Here is a 23,764-nt window from a genome sequence, read left to right as displayed (position 1 = left end):
CCTCCCCGTGTGCTTCTAGCGTGCGAGACCGCAGCAGCACACTTGGCGTGAGCTTGAAATAGCAAAGTCAAATAAAGTCGGGGGGGAGAGGCCAGGGATCGCAGGCTGAGAGGGACTCTGTGCGAAAGGCATTCCCCAACGGAAGCCGGCGTTTGGATTGACAAATACCATCCTGTGCGATTGCAATTCCAGGAATGCCATCTTGCCGACGGCAGCTAGCGGCCGCCGTGAAAAGCGATCCGCCAGCTGCTGCCAACAGAAAACGCAGCAGGAAGCTGAAGCGGAGGTCCGCTGTTGCGCCAAAGTAGTTACCCCCCCCCCAAAAAAAAAAAATGGTATCCCCTACCATAAACCATCAACTGAAGAAAACCGAAAAACATGAACATTCATCAGTCGTTTGAGCTTTTTCTGTGTATGCTTACATTTCCTACTGCGTGTGTGCTCATTGAACGCACCTCGAGTCCATTGCCGAATGCGACTGTGTCCTTCCTTTTCTTTAGTTTATCTGTGATAAAAATGTGGGGATACCCAAAAAATCACCTGTTTTGTTAAGGGGCAAAATGGTGGCAGCGCGAGACGACGACTGGAGGCGAGTCTTCTTCCTCAAGATCTTCGCTGCAAAAGTTGAGCTCCCAAAAAAAGACTTTTCACGTTTCCTTTTACTTTGCCTGCTCTTTTTAATTGCCTGTTAAATGACTATTCTTTCTCATCCTTTTAACTTTTTTGACGGCCTTCTTTGTGTGCAGGCTGTGGGAAAGTTTCCTGAAATAGTGAGGTCATCCACCACCGACACCCCCCCCACCTCCCCCCCCATCACCGTCACCCCCAGCCCCTTCACACACTCTCACAGCATCGCATCACATCCCCCCCCCCCCCCCCGGCCCCACCCCACCCCAAATTCACATGCTGCTCCCCTTTTTCCTGACCTGCGTCTCTGTCCTATTTCCACTTCCACATGGAGGATGTCGAATATGGATAATAGTCGGATTATCTCTCCTCTCAAAATCTCAAGTATAAGAGATAAAGGATTTTTTCCCTTGTCTACATCTTCCTTACGTCTTGGAAATTATTCAATTTTAAATGTGTCTATGAACTGAGTTTTTCTTAAATCCGAGGGCCATAAATTCCACAATGCATCTGAATTGAGTCATCCACTTCCATGTTGTGGGAAAAAGTGACTATACTGCCACCTATTGGCAACAAACCTGTAAATCAACTTGACAATACCGTATGGAAGGCAGGATGTTTTGTCCACGTAAAAATGTACTTTTTCCTTCTGCCGGATTTTGTGTCTATCTGGGCATTTTTGTTTTTTAAGAAGTGCCTAAATGAAGTTCAAATGTGTCATAAAAGCTAGTCAAAATGAACAAATCAGAAAGTTTTACTTCTTTTTACATCGAACTTGTCAAAGACACAAATGATTTTCTTTAGCATGTTCCTCTCTAATTATTTGCGAGTGCATTTTACAATGCATTTAAAGTAGACACACAATCCAAGCTTGAAAAGTGGATCTTAGAATATTTTCTTTACGAGATGGAATGCAAAAGCATTTTTTTCCTCACCATGAATTAGTGTTGAAACGCGTGACCCTTAAGTTCAAATAAGATGAAAAATGAAATCCAAAACAGGCATCTTGTGTGTTTTTAATGATCTGCGGAATACATCAGATAATATTAAAAACATGTGACATAGAAATTGCATGAATCCTGAGTTACATTGTCTATTTATCATAATGTACAGAATAATAACATAATAGGCTATATACAAAAATACAGTTGGTGACATAGGAAGAATATTTAGGAAAACTACTTTCAAACATCTGGATAAATATTTTGGAGAAGTGTAAACACAAAGAAAAATATATCTCATATACAAGGAGAGAAAAAAATTACAGTTCTTTTTTTTAAATACGCATTTAAAACTCACTTGACACATACATTTATAGACACATTTGTCTTTCATATGATATTTTTTATTGCTTGCTGTGTATAGGAATAAGTAACGTATTATATGTAGTTTCCACAAAAAGTGACCAAGTGTCCCATCTATTTAGCAACGATGCTAATTGCTAACGCTTCATCCAGCCGATGAGTTTACAATACACATGGTAGCGTTGGCGCCCTCTAACGGCAACATCGGGAAGCACACTCAAAATTAGCATCAGTTTGAGTTTGAGCTCTGAAGTTCTCGTTAGCTGCTTGTGTTATTGTTCATTGTTTTGCTTTGTGAATCTCACCAAGCGGGAATGTTTCATTTTTCATTCGATACATTTATGATGCTTAGTTTTGCCTTCACTTCTTGTGTGACCCGATCATGACCTTTGACACAAAGTTGACGATAGCGCTCGCCGGCTGCTCGGGGTCGTGCTCGGCAAACAGATGGCAAATATTTTCAGTCTCGCTCTGAGATTTCCTCGCTACAAACCCAAATATCCTGGGGGAAAAAAAAAGATAAATAAAGATATTCAAATATTACAACAGCGTTTTTGAATCAAGCTAAATGATTGTGAAAGAGGGAAATGTACTGTATGCACAAACACATAGCATGCACATACAGTAATTATAATAATAATATATTTATGGTACGCATTCAGACAAAACGCTGTACAGTTGACAAAAAAATGGACAGATAAAAATGCAAACAATAAAATAAAAAACAGTTTTGTAGATAAAAAAAAAACAGGGACGACACAAATAAAACACTGTATACTATTAAAACAAGGCACCGTGTAAGAAATACGTAAGTTTCACTCCAAAATCTCAACTGAACAGAGTGATCGCCATGATTTGGGGCACAAATGGATAAGGCTCATTTACAAAAAAAATACGAGTAAAATTTCCCACCAGGTTCCCGGAACTATTTAATCGGATTTCCGATTACACCCCAACACATGTTAAAATTACGCATTTGTGAATGAAAAACTTACTTTGCAGTAGAAGCACTTCCTCTTGTCCATCTGTGTGAAACAAAATATATTCATTAGGGACAGCCATTCGAAAATACGTACACTATATATATATATATAAATAAATGTCGAAATAAATCCAAAAATAAATAAATACTGTTGTTTTTATTTCCATTTCTATTAATTTGGGGGATTTCCTTTTTGAATTGAATTATTTTTTTATATCCATTTTTATTTTCACTTTAATTAATTAATTAATTTATTTATTTCTAGTTTTGGGTTCTCCATAAAAAAAAACTCCCATAGGAAATATTGTACGTATTCATTTTTATACCCATTTTTTTCAGAAATACAAAATGACATACTCTTAAATGTTGAGTGTTATTGCAAAATACTATCAGTCACACGAAGATGACTGTTTAGTTAGTCATGTGTGTGATAAATGATGTGATAAAAAAAAATGTGATAAATTCCATCCATTATTCTGCTCGTTCCTGAACTGAAACCGTGAACATGTGGCATCTTGTTGCACACACACACAGTAAATGTCACATGACTCACCTCCTGCCTTGCGGGTCCAAGGAACAGAAAATGACGGTATTGACTGCATAGTGTCTTCTGAAAAACAGCCTGGAGGGACAACACAAGATTTATTTTTATTTTTAGGGGTGGTAGATGTGATGTGATTTTCAATGTGTGCATTTAGTCACTACAATGGTTCTTGAAGTGAGTTGGATGGAACCCCAGGGGTTCAGTGAGTCCGTCTCGACACGCCTGACTCAAGCGATTCCGGATGATACATCCTTCGGTCATTGCTTGGTTTATCTCTATCCTATCTCATACTATGTCGAGCAAAAAAAGAAAGTGGTGGGACGAATATGAATTGGCATATAACATAATGTATGGTGTTCCACAGGGTTCAATTCCGGGGCCTCTGCTCTTCTCATTGCATCCGCTGCCACTGCGCTCAATCTTGAGAAAACAGCAGCTCTGGTTGCTTTCGAGCGCTCTCTAAATGTAGGTCAAGAACCGCCGCTGTCCAAGTGTAAATACTCACTTCCTCTGGTTATCTGTGAGCGTGATGCCCTGCGCCGACACTTTGAAGTGGACCACGGTGGAGGCCGGCGGAGGGTCCATAGCGAGCGTCACCGTGGCGGCTTTCTGAACGGCCTGGTGTCCCGTTAAAGACTCCAATTCCACAGAGCCAAGGTACCACACGTTACATGCTAACAAAAAGTTGTTGTTTTTATTTAAATATATATAAACAAAAAGATAACATGACTGAAATGCACTTGTAATATTTGGTTATCGAGTTAGATCAGAGTTTGGGGGAAGAAATATGCGTTCAACTGCACAAACCACAATTACAGTTAATTACAATCAAATTGAATTGTAATTAAAATGACATTTTTGTTGTTGTTGTTATCTTAGTACCTGCTCCTTGCTTGAGAAGCTCAGCTGCCGAGTTTGTTGCTGTCTTTGCAGGAGAGTCACTCATTTCCTCAAACGGGTCTGACACAAAGAAAATGTCGCATAAGAAGTTAATGACTACATTTTGGGAGAATTTCAGCAAAGCACGGTTAAAACCTCTTGCATTGTCTCAAACAAAGTCAACGATCCTCTTAATGAAGTTGTGATCAATTTGACATTCCATGTAAGTTCAAATTGTTACCTCTGTCTGGCAGAATAAGTTTGCAGGGCAGAGCCAAAGGTGTGATGGAGTGCTGACACACCAGAGCAGTGAGACTCCCTGACAGAAAAAAAAAAAAAACAAGCAAAAAGTAGCACACGAGAAATGTTCAAATGAGTCATTTAAGGGTTGCACCGGTTAGCAGTAACCAGTAGGGGGAAGCAGTGAGATATGTAACGGTACAGCACGGTTGCTGGTAGTAAAGTGGTTCACGTCACTGACTTGTGAATGGATGGAAATGTTTGTATCAAATATCAGTGGAGTTATAATGTGTTCACATGGTCCTGTATATGTGATTTGGAGGATATTATTTTTCTGATCTCATATCAGTTTGGCTGAATCTTTCCTCAAATAAGCAGAAATGTGACAATTGTCAGTTCATTTTCCATCTTGCGTTAGACGATCAATAAGTATTGACACATATCATCTTTGTAAAAATGTCAGTAACAAAACGCACCTGTCGAGTCCCCCCAACAACAAATTGATTCTCACCAAAGAACGGCTCATCAGGGCAGCCTTTGAGACGAACTCCTTTCTGTGTACACTCGATCAGGAAATGTCTCACCAGCTCATTGGACGGATCCACAACTGCAAAGACACAAAACGGACCTTGTGTTTACATTCATTCATATGGTCACAAAAAAGGCTTGTAACTTGTAAGACTTACAACGTGTACTAATTTAACAAAATTGATCATTTTTGTTTTTGATTTCATTTTCATCATCTATTTCACTCTTTTGTAAAAAAAAAAAAAGACAATATAAAAAAATATTCTTCATCGTTGAATGAAAAGGAGCAGAAAGAAAAGACAAGTCTTGTTGTATCGGCCCCGTTTCTCCCCAGAGTTCATTTACAAGGTAAAGTCATTTTAAAAAAAACAACATAAACAACAAGAGCAAAAAAAAAAAAATAAATTAATTAGATAAATAAATCAAATAAAATCAAATAGAGACAGCTCGTCTCAGAGTCACATCTGTACTCGGTTGACAATATGGTTTCTGACATTGGGAACAACAAAATTGACAGCGGCATCATGTTCATATGAATGTGGTTTTCGTTGTGAACGTACCTTTTTTACTTTGATGCAGCGCAGACGCAGGCGGCGTCGCGACTTTCATCGCCAAGCCGTAAGCCCCACGGAATGAATGACTGTCTCTGACAATAAAAGAGCCGGGTTCTTTATCCTTTAGCACGGAAATGGCTAGCAGAAGGTCAAGGGTGAAGGGGCAGAAAGATAAAACCCTCGTTAGAATAGTACGCTTCACGCCTGACATGGCAAAACACTTTTCACAAGCGCATACTACAATCTGTTTGCACATGACTGCCAAAAGATGAATATTTACACACACACACACACACAAAGATGAATATTTACCTTGATCTCTGGAAATGTCGGGCTTGTACCAGAACTTGGAAGTGTCCTGAACAAACTTGACAGTGTCCTGCTTATTGCCAAACTCTGAAACAAAATAAAAGTGAAACGTCAAAGCGTTAGTAAAATCACATTCAAAAAGAAAAAAAGAAAATGTTGATTCATATATGGGAGACATCACGTGAACAATTCTTGTAGACACCATTTTAGGTTTCTTAGGTTTTATTTTGAGCTACTGAGTCCGAAATTGACATCCATTACTTTGAATGGCTTCTAGTTTTGCTATCACTTGTGTTTTCTAAAAGCTAAAACACTCTTAAGTGCTCTCAATGACATTTGTACCTGCTCCAGGAGATGGCGTCCCACTTAAACCTTTGAAGGGGTCAGGGGTCAGCGATGAGAAAGAAAGGCTGATGTTGCTAAACCCACTCGGTGACGGAAAGCAGGAGCCGAGGTCCCCACCTTCACCCACTTTCCTCTTTTCAGGCAACAGTGGAGGAGGGACGTCCCCGTCCCCACCCAGGCTCAGGACCCTCAGGTCGCCCGTCAGGTCGCCCGCCAGGTCGCCCGTCAGGTCGCCCGTCAGGTCCCCCCTCAGGTCCCCCCTCAAGTCCCCCCTCAAGTCCCCCATGGCCTCCAGCAGGCTGTGCTCCAGGTTGCCGTTCACTGTCAGCAAGGAGGACAAGTCCGTCTCCGGCACGAGGACCCCCGGACACGCGGCAAGTCCTTTGGGCGCCACCCGAGGTGAACTGTGGGCATTCGGAGAGCTGCACTTGACGGGAGTTGACGACTGTGAGGAGGTCGACGTTTGCTGCTGCCACGTGGGAGGCGGCGTGGCGCTGAACATTGGGAATGAGGAAAAACACTTGAAAACAATCCGTTTCTCAATTTGAGTTTCGCCTCAAACCCAGATCACATTGGCAATTGCATTTGAAAAAAATATATATTTCTATCTGTTTCCGTTTTGCAGTAATTTGCATTAGAATACAACAGGTGGCAGTAGAGTATAAGAGATCGGCCATGTTGCAACAGGCTCTTTTTCTCAGTGTTTTAAACAGATTTGTGATGAAACTTACACTCTAAAAACAGTTGGGTCAAAAGTAACCCAATTATGGACCAAAAACGGACCGATCCACTTTATGGGTCAATTGGACCCAACTTTCTGGGTTGTTTTATACAAAATGACCCAATTTTTTGACCCAAGTAACAGATCTTACCACTATTTATGAGTTGTTTTACACTAAAAGACCCATTTCTTGACTCAAAGTTGGGTGAAATTGACTCAAGTAGAGGATCGGTCCATTTTTGACCCATAGTTGGCCTTTTTTTGACCCAACTGTTTTTAGAGTGTAAGTTTCATCACAAATCTGTTTAAAACACTGAGAAAAAGAGCCTGTTGCAACATGGCTGATCTCTTATACTCTACTGCCACCTGTTGGCCGTTTTTTTTGTAATAACTACCATTGCTTAAAGCAGTGGTGTCCAAACTCGGTCCTCGGGGGCCGGTAGTCCTGCAGGTTTTGGAGGTTTCCCTGCTCCAACGCACCTGTTTCAATCAACAGGATTGTTATCAGGCTTAGTAGAGCTTGCTGATGAGCTTCAGCTGTGTTGGAGGAGAGAAATATCCAAAACCTGCGGGACTACCGGCCCCCGAGGACCGAGTTTGGACACCACTGGCTTAAAGCGTACTCTTCAGATCAGAGGCTGCATCAAAGCCTTCTGTATGCTCTAGCATTTAAAATACACATTTTAAAAAAAACGTATAAATACGTTTTGGGGACCATGACAATATTTAAAATGGAACGTTTTTATACGTTTTTGAGAGCAAATGAGTTGAAAATCTGAAAATGAGCAAACCTGTCCATGTGTGGGACGGAGCTGCTTGATGACACAGAACACATGGAACCAAACATCCGCGGACAGGAAGCAGAGCTCACGGAAACATCGGATCGGAACAATTCTCCGTCAACAGAGCTGCCCGTATGGTTTGCGCTGTCCAGGAAACTTCGGGAATCTAAAAGAAAAAAAAAGAAGACAGCAAAGGTCATTTTTACCGTTTTTGGTTCTTTTACTCAAATGCTAACAAGGCATAAATACTGCAGAACTGCAAAGAATTGTCATCTTTCTATGAATGAAAATGACTTCAAAATAAATTAAGTCAACCCCAATTTTTTCAGTTTGTCTCAATGTTGCGTTAAAAGCAATCAAATACGGTGACATGTTGTCTCACCATGGGGTAAGTTGTCACACTGAATTTTACAACATGAAATAGCATGACAATGTGACAACTTAGCCATGTGACAACCAGCCCCAGTCGCCCCATATCATTCCAGCTCAACTTTAATCAATTCAATTCAATGCCATCATAAAATATTTAAAACTTAAACAGCCTTTTAATAGCCAAAATAATCTTGACTTTTAAAACAAAATTTGAGTTACATCTCAGTGGAAGCTCGATGTAACAGAAAGAAAGTCGTGTTCAGTCCACTCAAAACGTCTTTTTGTACTTTTTGTTTCTGCTCGTTCCAAAATGACCTGCAATTGCACCACAACATCGCATGGTGGTTCTGTATGACATCATCACGAGCGGCATGCAGGCTCAAACATCCAATCTGACAATCTTGACATTCAAACAATGTGCGTCACGCACAAGACACGAATTCGGGCCTCCTCAGGCCACAAGCAGGCCTGGAGGACTATGAGTCACTGCAAAGAGAGTCAAAGGGCTCCTTGTTCTGACAGACGAGAAACACCCCCCCCCCACCACACGCACACACACACTTACCACTCCCACCACTCTTTTTATTCAAGGAATCCGAGATGGAGGAATTTGCTTTTGAGACCAGCCTTGTTTCAAAAGGCAACAAGTGACAATTCATCACCTTGAGGGGATTACATAACCGCACGTGTGTCGCGACGGAATTCCTTCCTTCCTTCCTTCTTTGACTGCCAAAAACGTTAAATAACGTTTAGTAAAATCCTATGGAGGAGTGCCAAAGACGTTAAAAGACGTTTTTTTTTTCAAAACAGCGGTGAAACTAACCATTTTCTATTGTTGATTACTGAAAAACGGAAGAAGGTAGAAACAAACTTTTTTTTCTGATGAAAGATGAGAGTCCAATCTTTCATTTGGTAGTATGTGTGTTTCCATAGTCCAAACACATAATTTTCTGTGGACCTTGAAAGATCAGTCAAAATGCTTAAATCGGCTGGCACCCACGGCATCCCTTTTCTGAAAACGCTTGGCAGTCAAAGAGTTAAGAGCGTCCATCAAGCACAAGATGGCTTGAAAGGCGTGACACAACGTATTTCATCACTTTCATATACTCAACGTTTTAATTCATCATTTTTGTCACATCAGGCAAAAAGTTTCTTATGCTCGTCTCTACTTTTCGTCTTGCTTCTTGTTTGAAGCTGTTCTAACCACAGAACATCCGTTTTCCTTGGTCAACAGGGGTGGCAAATCCAGGTCCAGGAAGTAAAAACCCCGCCACAGTTTGGCTTTAGCCCCCGGTGCTAGCTTGCTAGCTCCCTAGCTAGCTCCCAAGGTGCTCGTGCTGCTTGGTTTGTGCCGATCGAGTTCCACTGACCCACTTGCCAAAAAGGCCCGGTCATCCGAAATGGACAAAACAATATACAGGAATCCAACAATGCACAGAAAATGTCAAATAGCAACACAATTAATGTACATGTATTGAAATGAAATCAAAGCTTCTTTGAGGATTTTAGCCTGCACCGTATGAGACAGCGACGGTCCAAATTCAGTCCGAGTCAATCGAGCTCAGTGCCTGCCGGGCCTTCCCTCCTGCTGCGGTCCAAAGTGTTGCAATTTAGCAATCCAGCAGGCAAGCGTTAATCGGATTGACGCAGTTGAGGAGTGAGGGAGGAATCGTACGCACGGGACAGATGACAAACTTGGCCGACGGCGACGCGACACAAAGTGAACAGAAACAAAATATTTGTAGTCAGCGATGATGAATCGCTTCCAGAAATTCCATTCCAAATATCAACCGTCAGAGGTTTGGTCTTGCGCAATGCGATGCTTATATTGATGTCACGTTCGCTCCACGAGAAGACGCAATTTATGACGCGGGAAACGGTTCCAGACGTTTGAGCACGTTTTTCAGCAGGATCCAAATTCCACACAGTCGCTGCCCAGCTGCTTCGGTCATCATGGAGGCTGGACCGGGCCTTCCCATTGGGCTTCGCAGGCGCCGCGGTTAGTCCAACTCTTTGAGGGAAGCCAAGTCATTTGAAAGCTTGGATCGGTGCAGATTTCAATGCCGCAAAATCAAATAAAACGAACGAGTTCCTTGAAAACAGTTTGGATTCCGTAACAAGTGGGAAACTCAAATGAAAACTTTTGACTGGATGGATTTACGGATTTCTCCTGTCCGGCGGTGAAGTGGAAAAAAAAAAAAATCAGCAAACGACTCTCACATTGCAAGAAATCCAAGCAATCCACACAAGTGAACTTGACAATCTCCAACAAATTACAGTCAACTGACAATTGACAGAACGTCGGTGGGGCCAACTTCATTTTCTCCATCCATCGTCAATAAATGATCCATTTTACCAATCACGACATCCTGAGTCTGACACTCACAAGTTGCTCTTTTGGTGACTCCGAGAGTTAAAAAAAATAAATAAAAATGCCAGCATGTTCTAGACCAGGGGTGCTCAAGTTGGGTCCTCGAGAGCCCATATCCATTAATTCTTTTTAAAACAATAAAAACTGTAGGGAGTTTCCAGTGTCGCATCAGTTTTATAAAGTGGAAAGTTGAATAAATCCATAAATAAAAGTTCCCTAAATGTCTCTCTGAGCGACAAATGCAATCCTCATTTGGGGTTTCTGTCAGGGTTTGTAAAAAGGTTTCGAAAGATCTTTGCAGACGGTGAAAAAAGGGCTGAATATAATCCAAATGTCTTTGCGACAAGTAAAAACTGTCTGTGAACAATTTACAAATCCCGATGAAAACCCCAAAATTTGCTTCGTTCGCAAGCAATCACCGCTCAGTGAGATACCAACGTTATCGGCTTTTGTTTGTAAAAAGGCCAATCCCGATATTTGTCAAAATGGCAAATATCGGCCCAGCCCATCATCGTTTGTGCCCTAAAGTGGAAGAGAGAATTCTGGCCACTTTCGTGTATCACGTTGCACAAGAAGAGAACGAAAAGAATACGAAGAATGTTGTAATCTCTGCCAGATGAGCGCGTACATACCAAGCGATGCGGTCATGATGTGACACTACGCCGGCTTCCTGTTTGCTCCCGAACCCCCTGCCTCGTTCTCTTTTGCTCCGACTTCCAGTGTGAATGGAGGATTCCCGACAAGCGCACTTCGGTCTGCTCCCGTCGACTCGGGAAACCGGAGCCGGCTCCGCTGGCGCTCTTTGTCAGGGGCCGGATCGTGGCGACGCCATTGGCCAATTCCTTCCTTCCACAGATGGAAAAAGAAAGCGGCGTGTTTGTTCCTACTTGTTGTGACAGCGTTCCACTTCCATGGAGGACGGCGGGACAGAAGGAAGGGGGAGGGCGGGAGAAGTGAGAGTCGGCGAGCGAAGCCCACCCTCCCCTCCAGCCTCTTCCTCTGATTGACCACTCAGCATTGTTCATTCTTGGACACTGTGGGCATTTTCCCCCAATCGGAATGAATTACACAGCGGGGTCAAAGGTCACATGTGGCCTTTTATGGGCAAAAGAGAGAAAAGGGGGCGACGATGCTGGTGAATTGCGAGGAGGGGGGGTGGCTGGGGGCGTCATCTGGGGGGGGGGGGGGGGGGGGGCGGGGGGGGTCCTTCTGCTTACTACAAACACCGAGACAAAGGCATGCAGACACAAAGTCTCCCGCCATGCGTCAAATCGGAGCACGTCATAGATTTCTCTCAAAAGCTCCTGACAGAATTGTCTTATGTTCACCTTTGTTTTGGTGAACGCATGTGCCTTGGGTTCAAGCCCTTTTGACACTGGTAATGAACTGAAAAGTCCATCTGCCTGAGCGACAATACCGCCACCAACCAGTCAGAAAAAGGTTTAAAAAAAAAACAACAACTTATTATTGATAAATAATACAACAAAATCTCTCATATAGTGCCTTAAAATCACTTTAACTCATTCACCGGCAACCATTTTGACTGAAGCAACCCCCTTTGCTCCCGGCTGTTTTACTGGATTTGGACTGATTTTGCAAGGCCCACACAATATTGTGCTCTATTGCTATAAAAACATGGAACCTACCAAAAGAAAGACTAAAGTCTTTTCTTTCATCAGGAAAAAAAAAAAGCATATTTCTATCCGTTTCCGTTTCGCAGCAATTAGCAAGTTTTATCATTATTCACATTCCTGCTGAAAACACTGTCAAAAAGAGTTTTTTTTTTGTCTCATCCATCAATTAACGGGAGAGAGAGAATGAAATGAAACTATTATATTATATATATATTATATTATTATTATTATAAAGAACTATTAAAACTTAACATCAATGTCCTGATGATAGTACGTTGTAACTTTACTGTGGAGTTGAGTAACGGCTCCTGCCGTTGCCTCAAGCCGTTTTGTGATGACAGTAATCACTGTAAACATGACATGGAAATAATTGAAGCGGGAATGTGAGTGTCCCGAAGGGTCACATTCTTTCCCAGACATTCATCTGACTTTCAAGTGGTAAACAGGAAGCCGTTGTCTTTCTGAATTGACGGTGTCGATGCTCTTCTTGACATACAATTTTTTTTTTTTTTTTACAGTGTACAGTATATCTCATTGGATAAATAAATGTTAGTACAATGAATGCTACCATCAAAAGGACATTACAGAAATTGTAGTTATTTTCACTTTTAAAAAATGAGGAAATTATGGTAAAAATGATGAATTTTTACTGTTAATTTCTCAGTACATTACAGTTTTTTTCTCTCTTTTTTTAGGGTTTTAAAGTTAAAATTAGGAAATTATGGTAAAAATGATGAATTTTTACTGTTAATTTCTCAGTACATTACAGTTTTTTTCTCTCTTTTTTTAGGGTTTTAAAGTTAAAATTAGGAAATTATGGTAAAAATGATGAATTTTTACTGTTAATTTCTCAGTACATTACAGTTTTTTTCTCTCTTTTTTTAGGGTTTTAAAGTTAAAATTAGGAAATTATGGTAAAAATGATGAATTTTTACTGTTAATTTCTCAGTACATTACAGTTTTTTTCTCTCTTTTTTTAGGGTTTTAAAGTTAAAATTAGGAAATTATGGTAAAAATGATGAATTTTTACTGTTAATTTCTCAGTACATTACAGTTTTTTTCTCTCTTTTTTTTAGGGTTTTAAAGTTAAAATTAGGAAATTATGGTAAAAATGATGAATTTTTACTGTTAATTTCTCAGTACATTACAGTTTTTTTCTCTCTTTTTTTAGGGTTTTAAAGTTAAAATTAGGAAATTATGGTAAAAATGATGAATTTTTACTGTTAATTTCTCAGTGCATTACAGTTTTTTTCTCTCTCTTTTTAGGGTTTTAAAGTTGAATTTTACATTTTATTCCGTTAAATAACAAACAAATATTTGTGAAATGACGCTACATTTGTGAACGTATTTTAACAATCAATCAGTATATGTATTTCTAATGGCAGTTTTTTTTTTGTAAAATAACAGAAATATTGTGTGCTTTTACAGTTACAGTGATTTCATGTTATTTTACAGTTTATTTTTGTACATTAAATGATCTTTTAAAAAATACAGAAACAAACTGTAAATTAAAAAGTAAAATGATGTTATAGTAAAGTTTAGTTTTTTTTTTACAGTGTACCAAATGCTCTCTGGTTCATTTCTGACATAAGTGAAAATTCATACACTGGCCTCTCCGGATGTCCCGGCAACAAAAGACCCCATCTCATGTCCCCGCCCACAACAGGATGCGTGTGGACATCCTGTCAGCAGTGGTCTTCCTTTATCAGCCCAAACTATTATTAGACATCCAGCGTCAGCTGTTGTGCTTGCGGCGTGCTTCAACAAAATACCCCATGGATCAAGACTTATAGCACAAAGTTGAACTCAGACAAATTTGAAAATGGAGGTCCGGTCTCAAGTGAGATGAATGCTTTGTCACTCACCGAGACGAAGAGACGGCAACTTATCTTAAAGCCGCCTAATTGCACTCGCGTGCAACTTTCTGTACTGTACGTCGCATCGCCAAAAACAAAACAAACACACACAAAAACACCCCCACGCTGACAACATCATCAAATCAATTCTCACTTGTCAGCAGCATAAAAAAAATCTGCCCTGGCATTTTGAGAAACACGAAGACGGGCCCGCCCACATCTACGCCTACGCATGGCTCGCCTTAAAGGTCAGAAATGGTGCAAATAGGATGCATGCTAATCGGGATAACAATAAAAATAATAATAATAAAAGTGTTTTGGGTGAAATGACGAGTATAATGTAACCTGTTACGTTGGCTTATATTGTACTTCAATCTCATGCGTTTGCTAGCTGACAGCCAATCAGAGAAAATCTTCGCCCATTTTACTGCCTAAGGAAATCAGCGTCGACGTTATGTGAATCGGTGAAACTATTGTCTAAATTTGGCAGAATTTACAATGCTTTTCTCACAAACACATTTCCATAACTTTACAGTATTTGGTGGTGTAATTTCACATTTAACTCACACTTTACTGAAGCAACCCCCTTCGCTCCTGGCTGCTTTACTGGATTTGGCCCACAGAATATTGTGTTCTATTGTTAAAAACATGGAACCTACCAAAAGAAAGATTAGACTCTCTTCTATCATCAGAAAAATAAAAGTATCTGTTTCCATTTTGCAGCAAGTAGCATTCGAATATAGCTAAGTTTCATCATTATTCACAAACCTGTTCAAAACATTGGGGAAAGAGCTTTTTTTTTGCAACATGGCCCTGGTTGATCTCTTATACTCTGCTGCCACCTGCTGGCCGTTTTTTTGCAATAACTACCATTGCCTTAAGCGACCTCTTTATGCTCTAGCATTTAAAAAATAAAAATAGAAATTTGGGGAAAAACGTATAAATACGTTTTGGGGATGATGGCAATAATTAAAATAAAAAGGGGTTATACGTTTTTTGGGAGCAAATGAGTACACAAACCATTGCGGTCAATTTGACATATTTTCTTAACAAACCAGTATATACAAAAAAAGGAAAAAGACCTTTCCCTGCCTTTAACTCGACCTGATTTACCAAAAACAAAGTCATGCCCACATTGTCCACCAACAGCAACAACATCCTTGCCAGGTGAGTGCGCGTGCGTGTGTTATGCCAAGACAACATTCCAGCCACCTCTCGAACCCTGTCTGGCAAGCGGGCCATGTTTGACTTCAAACTTCCTTAGCGGTCAAGCAGAAAATCTTGTCTGCATGCTTGCATATATAAATGGTCATTTGCTGGTGAGAAGGCTGACCTTGTGTCCAGCAGCTGCGTTGGGCCCACGGGCCGCCGGTCCTCATATGAGAAAACTCTGAAATGCTTCCCACTGGGAAAAGAGAAAGGACACGGATAAGATTGCAAAACGCAGCAACGAGCGCCCGCAGCGTTGACAATGACGACTTCGTACCATACGGCGTTGGAGGCGACACGGGAAAAGATGGAGTTGCGGGGACGCATTCGAAGCTGCCAATTTGGCCGCGGCAGTCCACACACTTCGACTTCTTTTTTTGCAAGGAGGAAAAAATAAGAACAGTATTTTTTTCCTACAGTCTTATGAGGTGATAAATGCACACGCATCAGCAGATATCAGTCTTGTGATGCGTGTGCGTGCGCGTGCGCGTGTGCGTGCAGACTGTTTCAGTGTAAACAGGCAGGCTATTCATGCCAGCCGGCAACAGACGCGCATGAAAGGTCAAGTCACAGAAAATGACAAAGTCAGCAAAATGCGGTGAAAATGCAAACCTTTTTTTACATGAGTGCTTTTCATGGCGTAGTAAGTTATCATGGATAATCATTCCGGAGGATCGACCGTGCCGTTGATGTCATACTAATTCAAAATAAATACCTTTATCACCAAAATGTTGTTTTTTTTATGCCTTTGCCCTACAAGGTTTTATGCAAAACAAAGTTTTTGTTGAACCATAGTTTAGGATGGCTGCTGTGAAAAAGATTGTTAAAACAAAAGGCACGATTTTCTATTCCTACAAATCATGGAGATTTCAAGAATTTCATCAAAAGGAAATTATTGCTTACTGTATTCCGTGACATAAATCATCTTTTTGTTTTTGGATAATATATTCCGCATCATCGCATTTCGCAACACTGAGGTAAAGTCCGAAATTATTCCGGCTCAAGTCAAATTTGCAGTTAATGGGATTTAATATTTGGCAAATGACCATCATTTACCTGGAAATTACTCTAGAGTGAAAAATGCTGTCAAATAACACCAATTTTATTACTATTTCTTCGTCTTTTTTTTTTTACTCAAAGATGCAAGTAAACATTTCTTAGATTATTTTTGGGTGTTAGCTCATTCTGAATATGCCCTCTTTTTTAATTATTATTTTAGCACATGAAGTTTTCATAATAATAACAATATTATAAAAACAACAATATTACAGTCTATATGTATATATATAATAGGTCAAACTTAAAAACAAAAGATGAAAATCTATCTATTAAAAAAAACCTGATGTGCTAGAAAAAGAGTAAAGATTTTTTTTTTTAAATCAGCGCCAACAATACATTGAGCTAGCCATGAAGCCGTCTCTGATTAATTGACTTCTCATCTCTGTGTAATTGACTTGAAGACATATTCACGAGAACTTAAGAAAACCATAAACTACAAAAAAAAAATCACCCATTTTTCCTGAAATGCTTCTCTGAACTTCTAGCTTTCATAAGACCCCCAAACATTAATATTGTACCAATAAGCACATTTTTAACAATGTGCTTTATTTCGCTTATGACATCATCAATGTTATTGAAAATCAGCATAATCACGAGGCTAAACGTGTTGCAACTGTGATATTGGAATACTGTCAGCTTCCATTTGGTGAGATGAGCTCGTCAACTGTTTACCCGCGAGGACAAATGGGAAGGAGCGCTGACCAGGACGTCCCCCAAGCTTTGCGGTCCTTCCCCAAGACCATGAAAACCGGCCCAAGCACTCGAGTAGTCGGTCACATCGCTGATCTGCTTCTGCCGCTGCCAGCCTGTACATGAGCAGGGAGATCAACGTGAAAAGTCAAGATAGGAAAGCGGCAGCGTGCAAGGCAGATAAAGGGGAGTCGCTCAGTCAGACAGATAAGGATGTGAAATGTAATCGCTCGGAAAATCTACTCAGTCATGTGACTACATTCCCACTAACATGTCTATTATTGTAGAACTTTGAACATGAAATATTACACTCTAAAAACAGTTGGGTCAAAAATGGAGCCGATGTTTTGAGCTGTTAAAATTAAATTAACAATTCACAAAGCAACCCAGTTTGGGGAGTTATTTTGTGGGTTATTCATTTTACCCAACTTTTTGTGTTAACTGAATAACCCAATTTAAAAAAAAATGGCCCAACCCAACTATTTGAGTTATTTGACCCAAAAAGTTGGGTCAAATTAACGTAGGTACCAACTGTTGGGCTATTCATCTGAACTAATTGAAACAAACCAATTGAATTGGGTCCAAAATTAAATAACCCAACTTTTTGAGTTCTTTAAATTTGTCAATGACAGTTTGTTGGGTTGTTTTGTTGGTTATTTGTGGGTTGTTTATTTGACCTGAATTTGGCGGTTAATTGAATGACTTAATAGAATTGGGTCAAAAATGGCCCGACACAATTTTTTGAGCTATTTAACCCAAAAATCAAATTAAATTAATAACCCACAAAACAACCCAATCTGTTGGGTTATTCATTTGAACCAACGTTTTAAGTGAACTGAAATAAACCAATTGCATTGGGTCCAAAATGAAATGACCCAACTTTTTGACTTATTTAGATTTGTCAATGTCAATTTGTTGGTTTGTTTGGTTGGTTCTTTGTGGGTTATTCATTTGACCCAAATTTGGGCTTGAATTGAATTAGGTCAAAAATGAACCGACCCAAACTTTTTCAGTGTTTTAACCCAAAAGCATGTGTCAAATTAAATTAATAACCCACAACGCAACCATTTTTTGGGTTCATTTTGGGTTAATCACAGCTCTAAAATGTCCTTATTTTAAATATTTGTGTAAATGAAAAGAGCATTTTTCTGTACACCAATGTCGTTTTCCATGAGAAATATCAAACAGCCTTGAATTGAATGTCCATACGTACCAGTCAGATGCGTATTTCCTTGATTACTGAGGCCTGTGCTTTGGACGGAGGTGGATCGTGAGAGGGGGGCACAGCCGGTAGGAACAGGAACAAAGGTGGGATCCAAATCCAGAATCAATTGGTTCAACTGCTCTATTGAGTCATCGACGTCGACAGACAGCAAAGCAAATTCTGCTTCTTGGGAAATGATTTCATTTGTGAAATGCGCTGACTGCGTCGTGTTGAAAATGTGCGACTTTTGTGGAACATTGCAAGCATGAGCGTCTCCCAGCAGACGTCGCTGCACCGCTTCCTCGCTGCTGCGCCCTCTGCTTGGTGTATGAGGAGCCACAAATGACGATGATGATGATGATGATGATGATGACGATGGCTTTTCTGGCCATATTTTGTCCGAGCCGTACTCTCCATTTGATACAAACGTATTTTGGGATTCTATTTCCTGTTGAGCGCAGCCGTGATTGAAGTCAGCATGGGCTAATATTGGCTCTCCCGGCGGATTCTCAGTAGGAAGTGAACAAATATTACATGTCGCATCTGAAGAAGAAGACGCCTCATCGTCCACGTCTTCCAATATATCTGTCTCCCTTTGCCCGGGTGAAGACCAGTCACCAGTCAGCGCTGGTCCCAAGCAAGATTCATCTTTCGACATCCCCTCCGTTGTGCTCTCACATGCAGCCAGCTCAGTCATGGCCGCCGGAAGAGGCTGGCAAATATTGCCACTTGTGTCTTGTGCTGCCAGTCCACCCTTAGAAGCCAACGCAAAGGCCCGAACGAATGCCGGCAGATGCCGTTTGGTCAGCGCAGCTCAAGGAAGGAACAATCTTCATCATAACGCCTCTTCCTCACCCTGGCAACTCAGCGTCATTCTGTGGCATGAGCTGGAGGTGTTCAGCTGTGAAGACACAAAAATGGTTTTCATTGCAGCGATTAAAGGCCAGAGGTGTCAAGTCCAGGTCCAGAATGTAAAGATCCCGCCACAGTTTTTGCTTTATCCCCAGGTGCTAGCTAGCTACACCACGGGAGCTAGCAACTAGCTCGCTAGCATCAATGGCTATAAAGCCAAACTATGGCAGGGTTTTTACTTTCTGGACCTGGATTCGCCACCTCTGTCAAAGGCAGACAAACTGTTTGGTGTGTCGGAGGATGGTGCGTGCATGTGTGTGTGTCACGCAAATAACACGTCTGTCACAGAAACCCGCCTGAGGTCAGACCAAGCTGGTTGTTGATTGTTCACACACAGAAAGCACAGGCACTTAAAGTCACTCCAACTGTCAAACTTTAACAGACTCACACCATCAACACACTTTTGGATGGAAACATGCTAGAAAGTCAAATATAAAGAAAGGCCAATATGGGTTTTTTTTCAGGGCTGATACCGATTAGTAGTGGCCAAATTTAGGCCAATAACCGACATTTGGAGCCGGTATTCATTTGCCGTAAAAGGGAAAGTGTTAGCGTCACAATTTGTGATAGTGCAAACTCCAACACTTGGTTGAAATTAAAGATAGATAAATGGATTTGGGGGGGGGGGGGGTTCCAGGGCCAATACCAATTATTAGTAGTCAATGTGGCCAACAACTGATATTTGTAACCAATATTTATTTGCAATAAAAGGGAAAATATTGGTGGCAAAACGTGAGAAATACAAACTCCAACTCCCACTTTATTGAAATGTCTTTAAGCAGATGTTTATTGAACAAATTTGCAAAATGTGGATTTTTTATTTTTATTTTTTTAGATGATTACAAAAAAAAAAGTTCAAGGAGCGCCCAGCGTCATCAGCATGTCTTCAAAATTTAAATGAAAATTCAAACAATAGCTCCCTTTTTTTGGAAATATTACATTTTCAACCCGAGAGTTTCCAGGGTCAGCACCATCTTCTATAAAGTTAACAGAAAATGTGAATATATAGTTTCCACATGCTTTAAATTGATTTATTATCGGCTGTCATATTTTGGAAAAAGTCAGATGCCGACATTCCTCAAAATACCGATCTTGAATGCCACACAAGTTCTTGTGATAAATGTCTTGAAGCTTAAAGTTCATGTACTGCTTGCAACAATACATCGAGTGCATACCAGGACTATATGAGCGCAGCCTCTAAGTCCAGAGAGGCAATAAATTCCAGACACGCATGGTAAAATCTCACCGTTGGCCTAATAGATCTCTCACACTTAGATGTTCACACAACACAGTTCATTTTTAAACATCTGTTACCAGATGAAACGTTATATACATCTAATAACAACAACAACAGCATACTGTACCTGCTGTCAGGAGAAAACCTTCACTAGTCCCTCTGCAGACTGAGCACAGCAATCAAAGTACTGCTTGATTTTCCTCACAGTTGTTGAAACACAAACAGAAGATGGCAAGCAAGAAGGAAAAAGACGCAAGGACGTGAAAAAAAAAGGCAAAGAAGATGCATCGATCGTCTCTTTCCTCGTCCTCTGTCGTCCGTTCGGACTGGCAGGCAGCAAAACGAGAAACTAACTTACTCTTAAGGTGTTAACAGCCCACCCCCAATTCCCTCCTGCCTGCCTCTCCCCCGCCCGCGTCCCTTCTTCCTTGCCTCCTCCGTCCGTCCCAATCAATCTCCGCCTTCACCGGCACCACCGTTTGGAAAAGTCCCTTCCTCTGCTTGCCTCTTCCTCCCTCTGCATCCTGTCCCACTTGACAAAGGTAGATGCACTTTTTTGCCATCATCTAACCAGCATTCAAACACGGTCACATACAAAAGCAGGCACAAAAAAAAAGTGTTCATACTGCACACATGATGTCAGCAATCAGAAAATGTGCAAAGGCCTTGAGCTGCTCAAATATGGGGAAGGGAATGTAAACATAGAGGCGGGCTTTGTGTACTGAAGGGGGAAGGGACAAATTGCAACCTGCAACTTGAACCTGAAAGGCACAAGAGGAGCACGAATTTACACTCTAAAAACAGTTGGGTCAAAAATAACCCAATTATGGGTCAAAAATGGACAGATCCTCTATCTGGGTCAATTTGACCCCATTTTCTTGGTGGGTTTTATGCAAAACATTTTTTTATCAAAATTGGGTCAGATCGTCTACTTAGGTCAGTTTGACCCACCTTTGGGTCAAAAATTGGGTCATTTTCTATAAAACAACCCAGAAAGTTGGGTCAGATCCTCTACTTGGGTCATTTTGACCTAACTTTCTGGGTGGGTTGATTTCTACCAAAAATTAATAATAATAATTTTGTATAAAACAACCCAGAAAGTTGGGTCAAATCCTCTACTTGGTTTGAACCAAATTACTGGGTTGTTTTATAAAAATAAAAAAAAGACCCAATTTTTTACCCAAAGTTGGGTCAAATTAATCCAAGTAGAATATCTAACCCAATTTTGGGTAAAAACTTTTGGATAAAACAACCCAGATAATTGGTCAGATCTTCTACGTAGGTCAGTTTGAACCACCTTTGGATCCAAAAGTGGGTAATTTTCTATAAAACAACCCAGAAAGTTGGGTCAGATCCTCTACTTGGGTCAGTTTGAACCAACTTTCTGGGTTGTTTTATAGAAAATGACCAAATTTTTTACCCAAAGTTGGGTCAAATTAATCCAAGTGGAGGATCCAACCCAATTTTGGGTAATTTTGGGGGGATAAAACAACCCAGATAATTGGGTCAGATCGTCTACTTAGGTCAGTTTGAACCACCTTTGGATCCAAAATTGGGTCATTTTTCATAAAACTACCCAGAAAGTTGGGTCAGATCCTCTACTTGGGTCAGTTTGAACCAACTTTCTGGGTTGTTTTGCACACAAAAAAACAGATAATTTTGTATATAAGCCATACAGTTGGGTCAGATATTTGGGTTAATTAGACCCAATTCGGGTCTTTTTTTCTTTCTTTTTTTAATAAAACACCCAAGAAAATTGGGTCAAATTGACCCTTAAAGTGATCGGTCCATTTTTTATCCATAATTGGGTTTCTTTTGACCCAATTGTTTTTAGAGTGTAGGAGACAGGAGGCAGATAAAAGTGAGACAGAGTGTGCAGCATAGATGGCGAGATAGAAACGAGAGAAGGCGGGCTCAAGGTTAAAGTAAAACCACCTGTGGTTGAAAACAACATTCTTGAAACTGGCTCTCTTGCTGTTTGCCACTCATCATGCTTGCTCGTGTGTACTCGACATCATGGCGACGTGCGTTTGCATTCGTGTGTGCATTTCCAAATCCGTATAGGTTTGTTTACATGCTACGTTACTGCAATGCTCTTCTTTGGTGGAAACCGAAATTGCATAGCAGGTCAGAGCAGATTGAGCAATAGCATAAAACAGATGGAACGGCAAACTGTAACTAGCAGTTAAAGTCATTGTTGCCGCTGACTGTGTGCTTTTCACTTGCTGTTTTTCTTTCTCTAGAAAAACAAAATAACAAGGTTCTGGTCTTCCTGACGTCTAGATGAGTGTCACTGGAAACATTGCCAAGGATGTCAAAGACTTTTGTAATCACAGCAGTTGTAAACTGTTGACAACACAATTACAGAACGCACAAGACCACATACAGAAAGGCACATTCATTAATACCAAATAACCAACAAGTCCTATCACGGGTGAATAGCAGTCACTTATATAGAATTTTTTTCTCACAAGACACAACGTTACATCTACTCACAGCTGTCACAAAAGATCACCTGTTATGCTGTTAAAACATGAATACAAAACAAAAGACGGTAGAGAGCAGAGCTCTAAGGCCAAACCATTTAAATTTGGATTAGCAACACATTGTTGTTCTTCATTAAATAGCTTCACAATCCAGTAGGAGTGAATTATGTCACAGAGGTTTCATGTTCTGACTATTGAACTTGATACCAAAACAGACTTTTAAAAAGGAACAGAAAGTGAGAAATAAATTAGCAAAACAAAAAAAAGAAATCATGTTTGTTTCCAGATAACAGGATTCTCCATACCAGCTTTGTCAAGCCACTCCTCTTGAAATGAATCGCGCCGTCCAGAGTCCAAGAGTTCTAGTTCAGTCCAGATTTAGACAACATTGTCTTTTAAACCTCACAAGTTTTGCTCAAGCATGCCTTCATCTTATGCGAACACCAAATAACACTAGTTGATTCGTTGGGTCCAAACAAAAAAAACTATGATGACAGGTTGAACCTGTGCACAGTACCTGCATTCAAACACACTGCAACTTCAATCTCAAGTCCTGTCAAACGTGAATAAGTGTTATTTATATATATTACCTACTTCCTACTACCGCCACACTACAATATTGTAGCACAACAGTGTCCCCACCTGGGGGTTTGTTGAACTTCATGAATGATTGGTTTACTAGAGCTTGCTTTCTTTTTCTTTCTTTCTTTCTTTCTTTCTTTCTTTCTTTCTTTCTTTCTTTCTTTCTTTCTTTCTTTCTTTCTTTCTTCCTTTCTAAATGGAACCATAATTTGTGTTAAATATTCGCAATGTCTGAAATGATGATTGCTTATTTTGAACAAGTTTCAATATATTTAATTGAGGATCTTTTTTTAAAAATAGATATAAGCTAAAATAAAATCAAACTAACGAAATTCTA

The 23,764-nt window shown here is 40.4% G+C and overlaps 1 protein-coding gene across 1 annotated transcript; it reads right to left on the bottom strand.

The window, feature by feature from the left end:
- Nucleotides 1-1,618: 1,618 nt before the first annotated feature.
- tns3.2 (tensin 3, tandem duplicate 2) lies at nt 1,619-20,702 on the bottom strand. Its single transcript, XM_077584900.1, has 17 exons — nt 20,487-20,702; nt 18,220-19,111; nt 16,989-17,122; nt 15,535-15,628; nt 15,382-15,453; nt 7,825-7,981; nt 6,582-6,806; nt 6,310-6,497; nt 5,971-6,054; nt 5,665-5,796; nt 5,088-5,183; nt 4,578-4,655; nt 4,340-4,417; nt 3,963-4,131; nt 3,467-3,535; nt 2,927-2,956; nt 1,619-2,433 (listed from the first exon to the last, which is right to left on the bottom strand). Exons 2-17 carry the CDS (start codon nt 18,905-18,907, stop codon nt 2,292-2,294), a joined length of 2,436 nt encoding a protein of 811 aa, XP_077441026.1. The 5' UTR covers nt 18,908-19,111; nt 20,487-20,702; the 3' UTR covers nt 1,619-2,291.
- Between the last annotated feature and the right edge of the window lie 3,062 nt (nt 20,703-23,764).

This window comes from Vanacampus margaritifer, chromosome 13 (assembly GCF_051991255.1).
Source record: "Vanacampus margaritifer isolate UIUO_Vmar chromosome 13, RoL_Vmar_1.0, whole genome shotgun sequence".
Taxonomy (NCBI): Eukaryota; Metazoa; Chordata; class Actinopteri; order Syngnathiformes; family Syngnathidae; genus Vanacampus; species Vanacampus margaritifer.
Note: the sequence above shows the minus strand (reverse complement) of the source record. Positions and strands in the feature narration are given on the sequence as shown.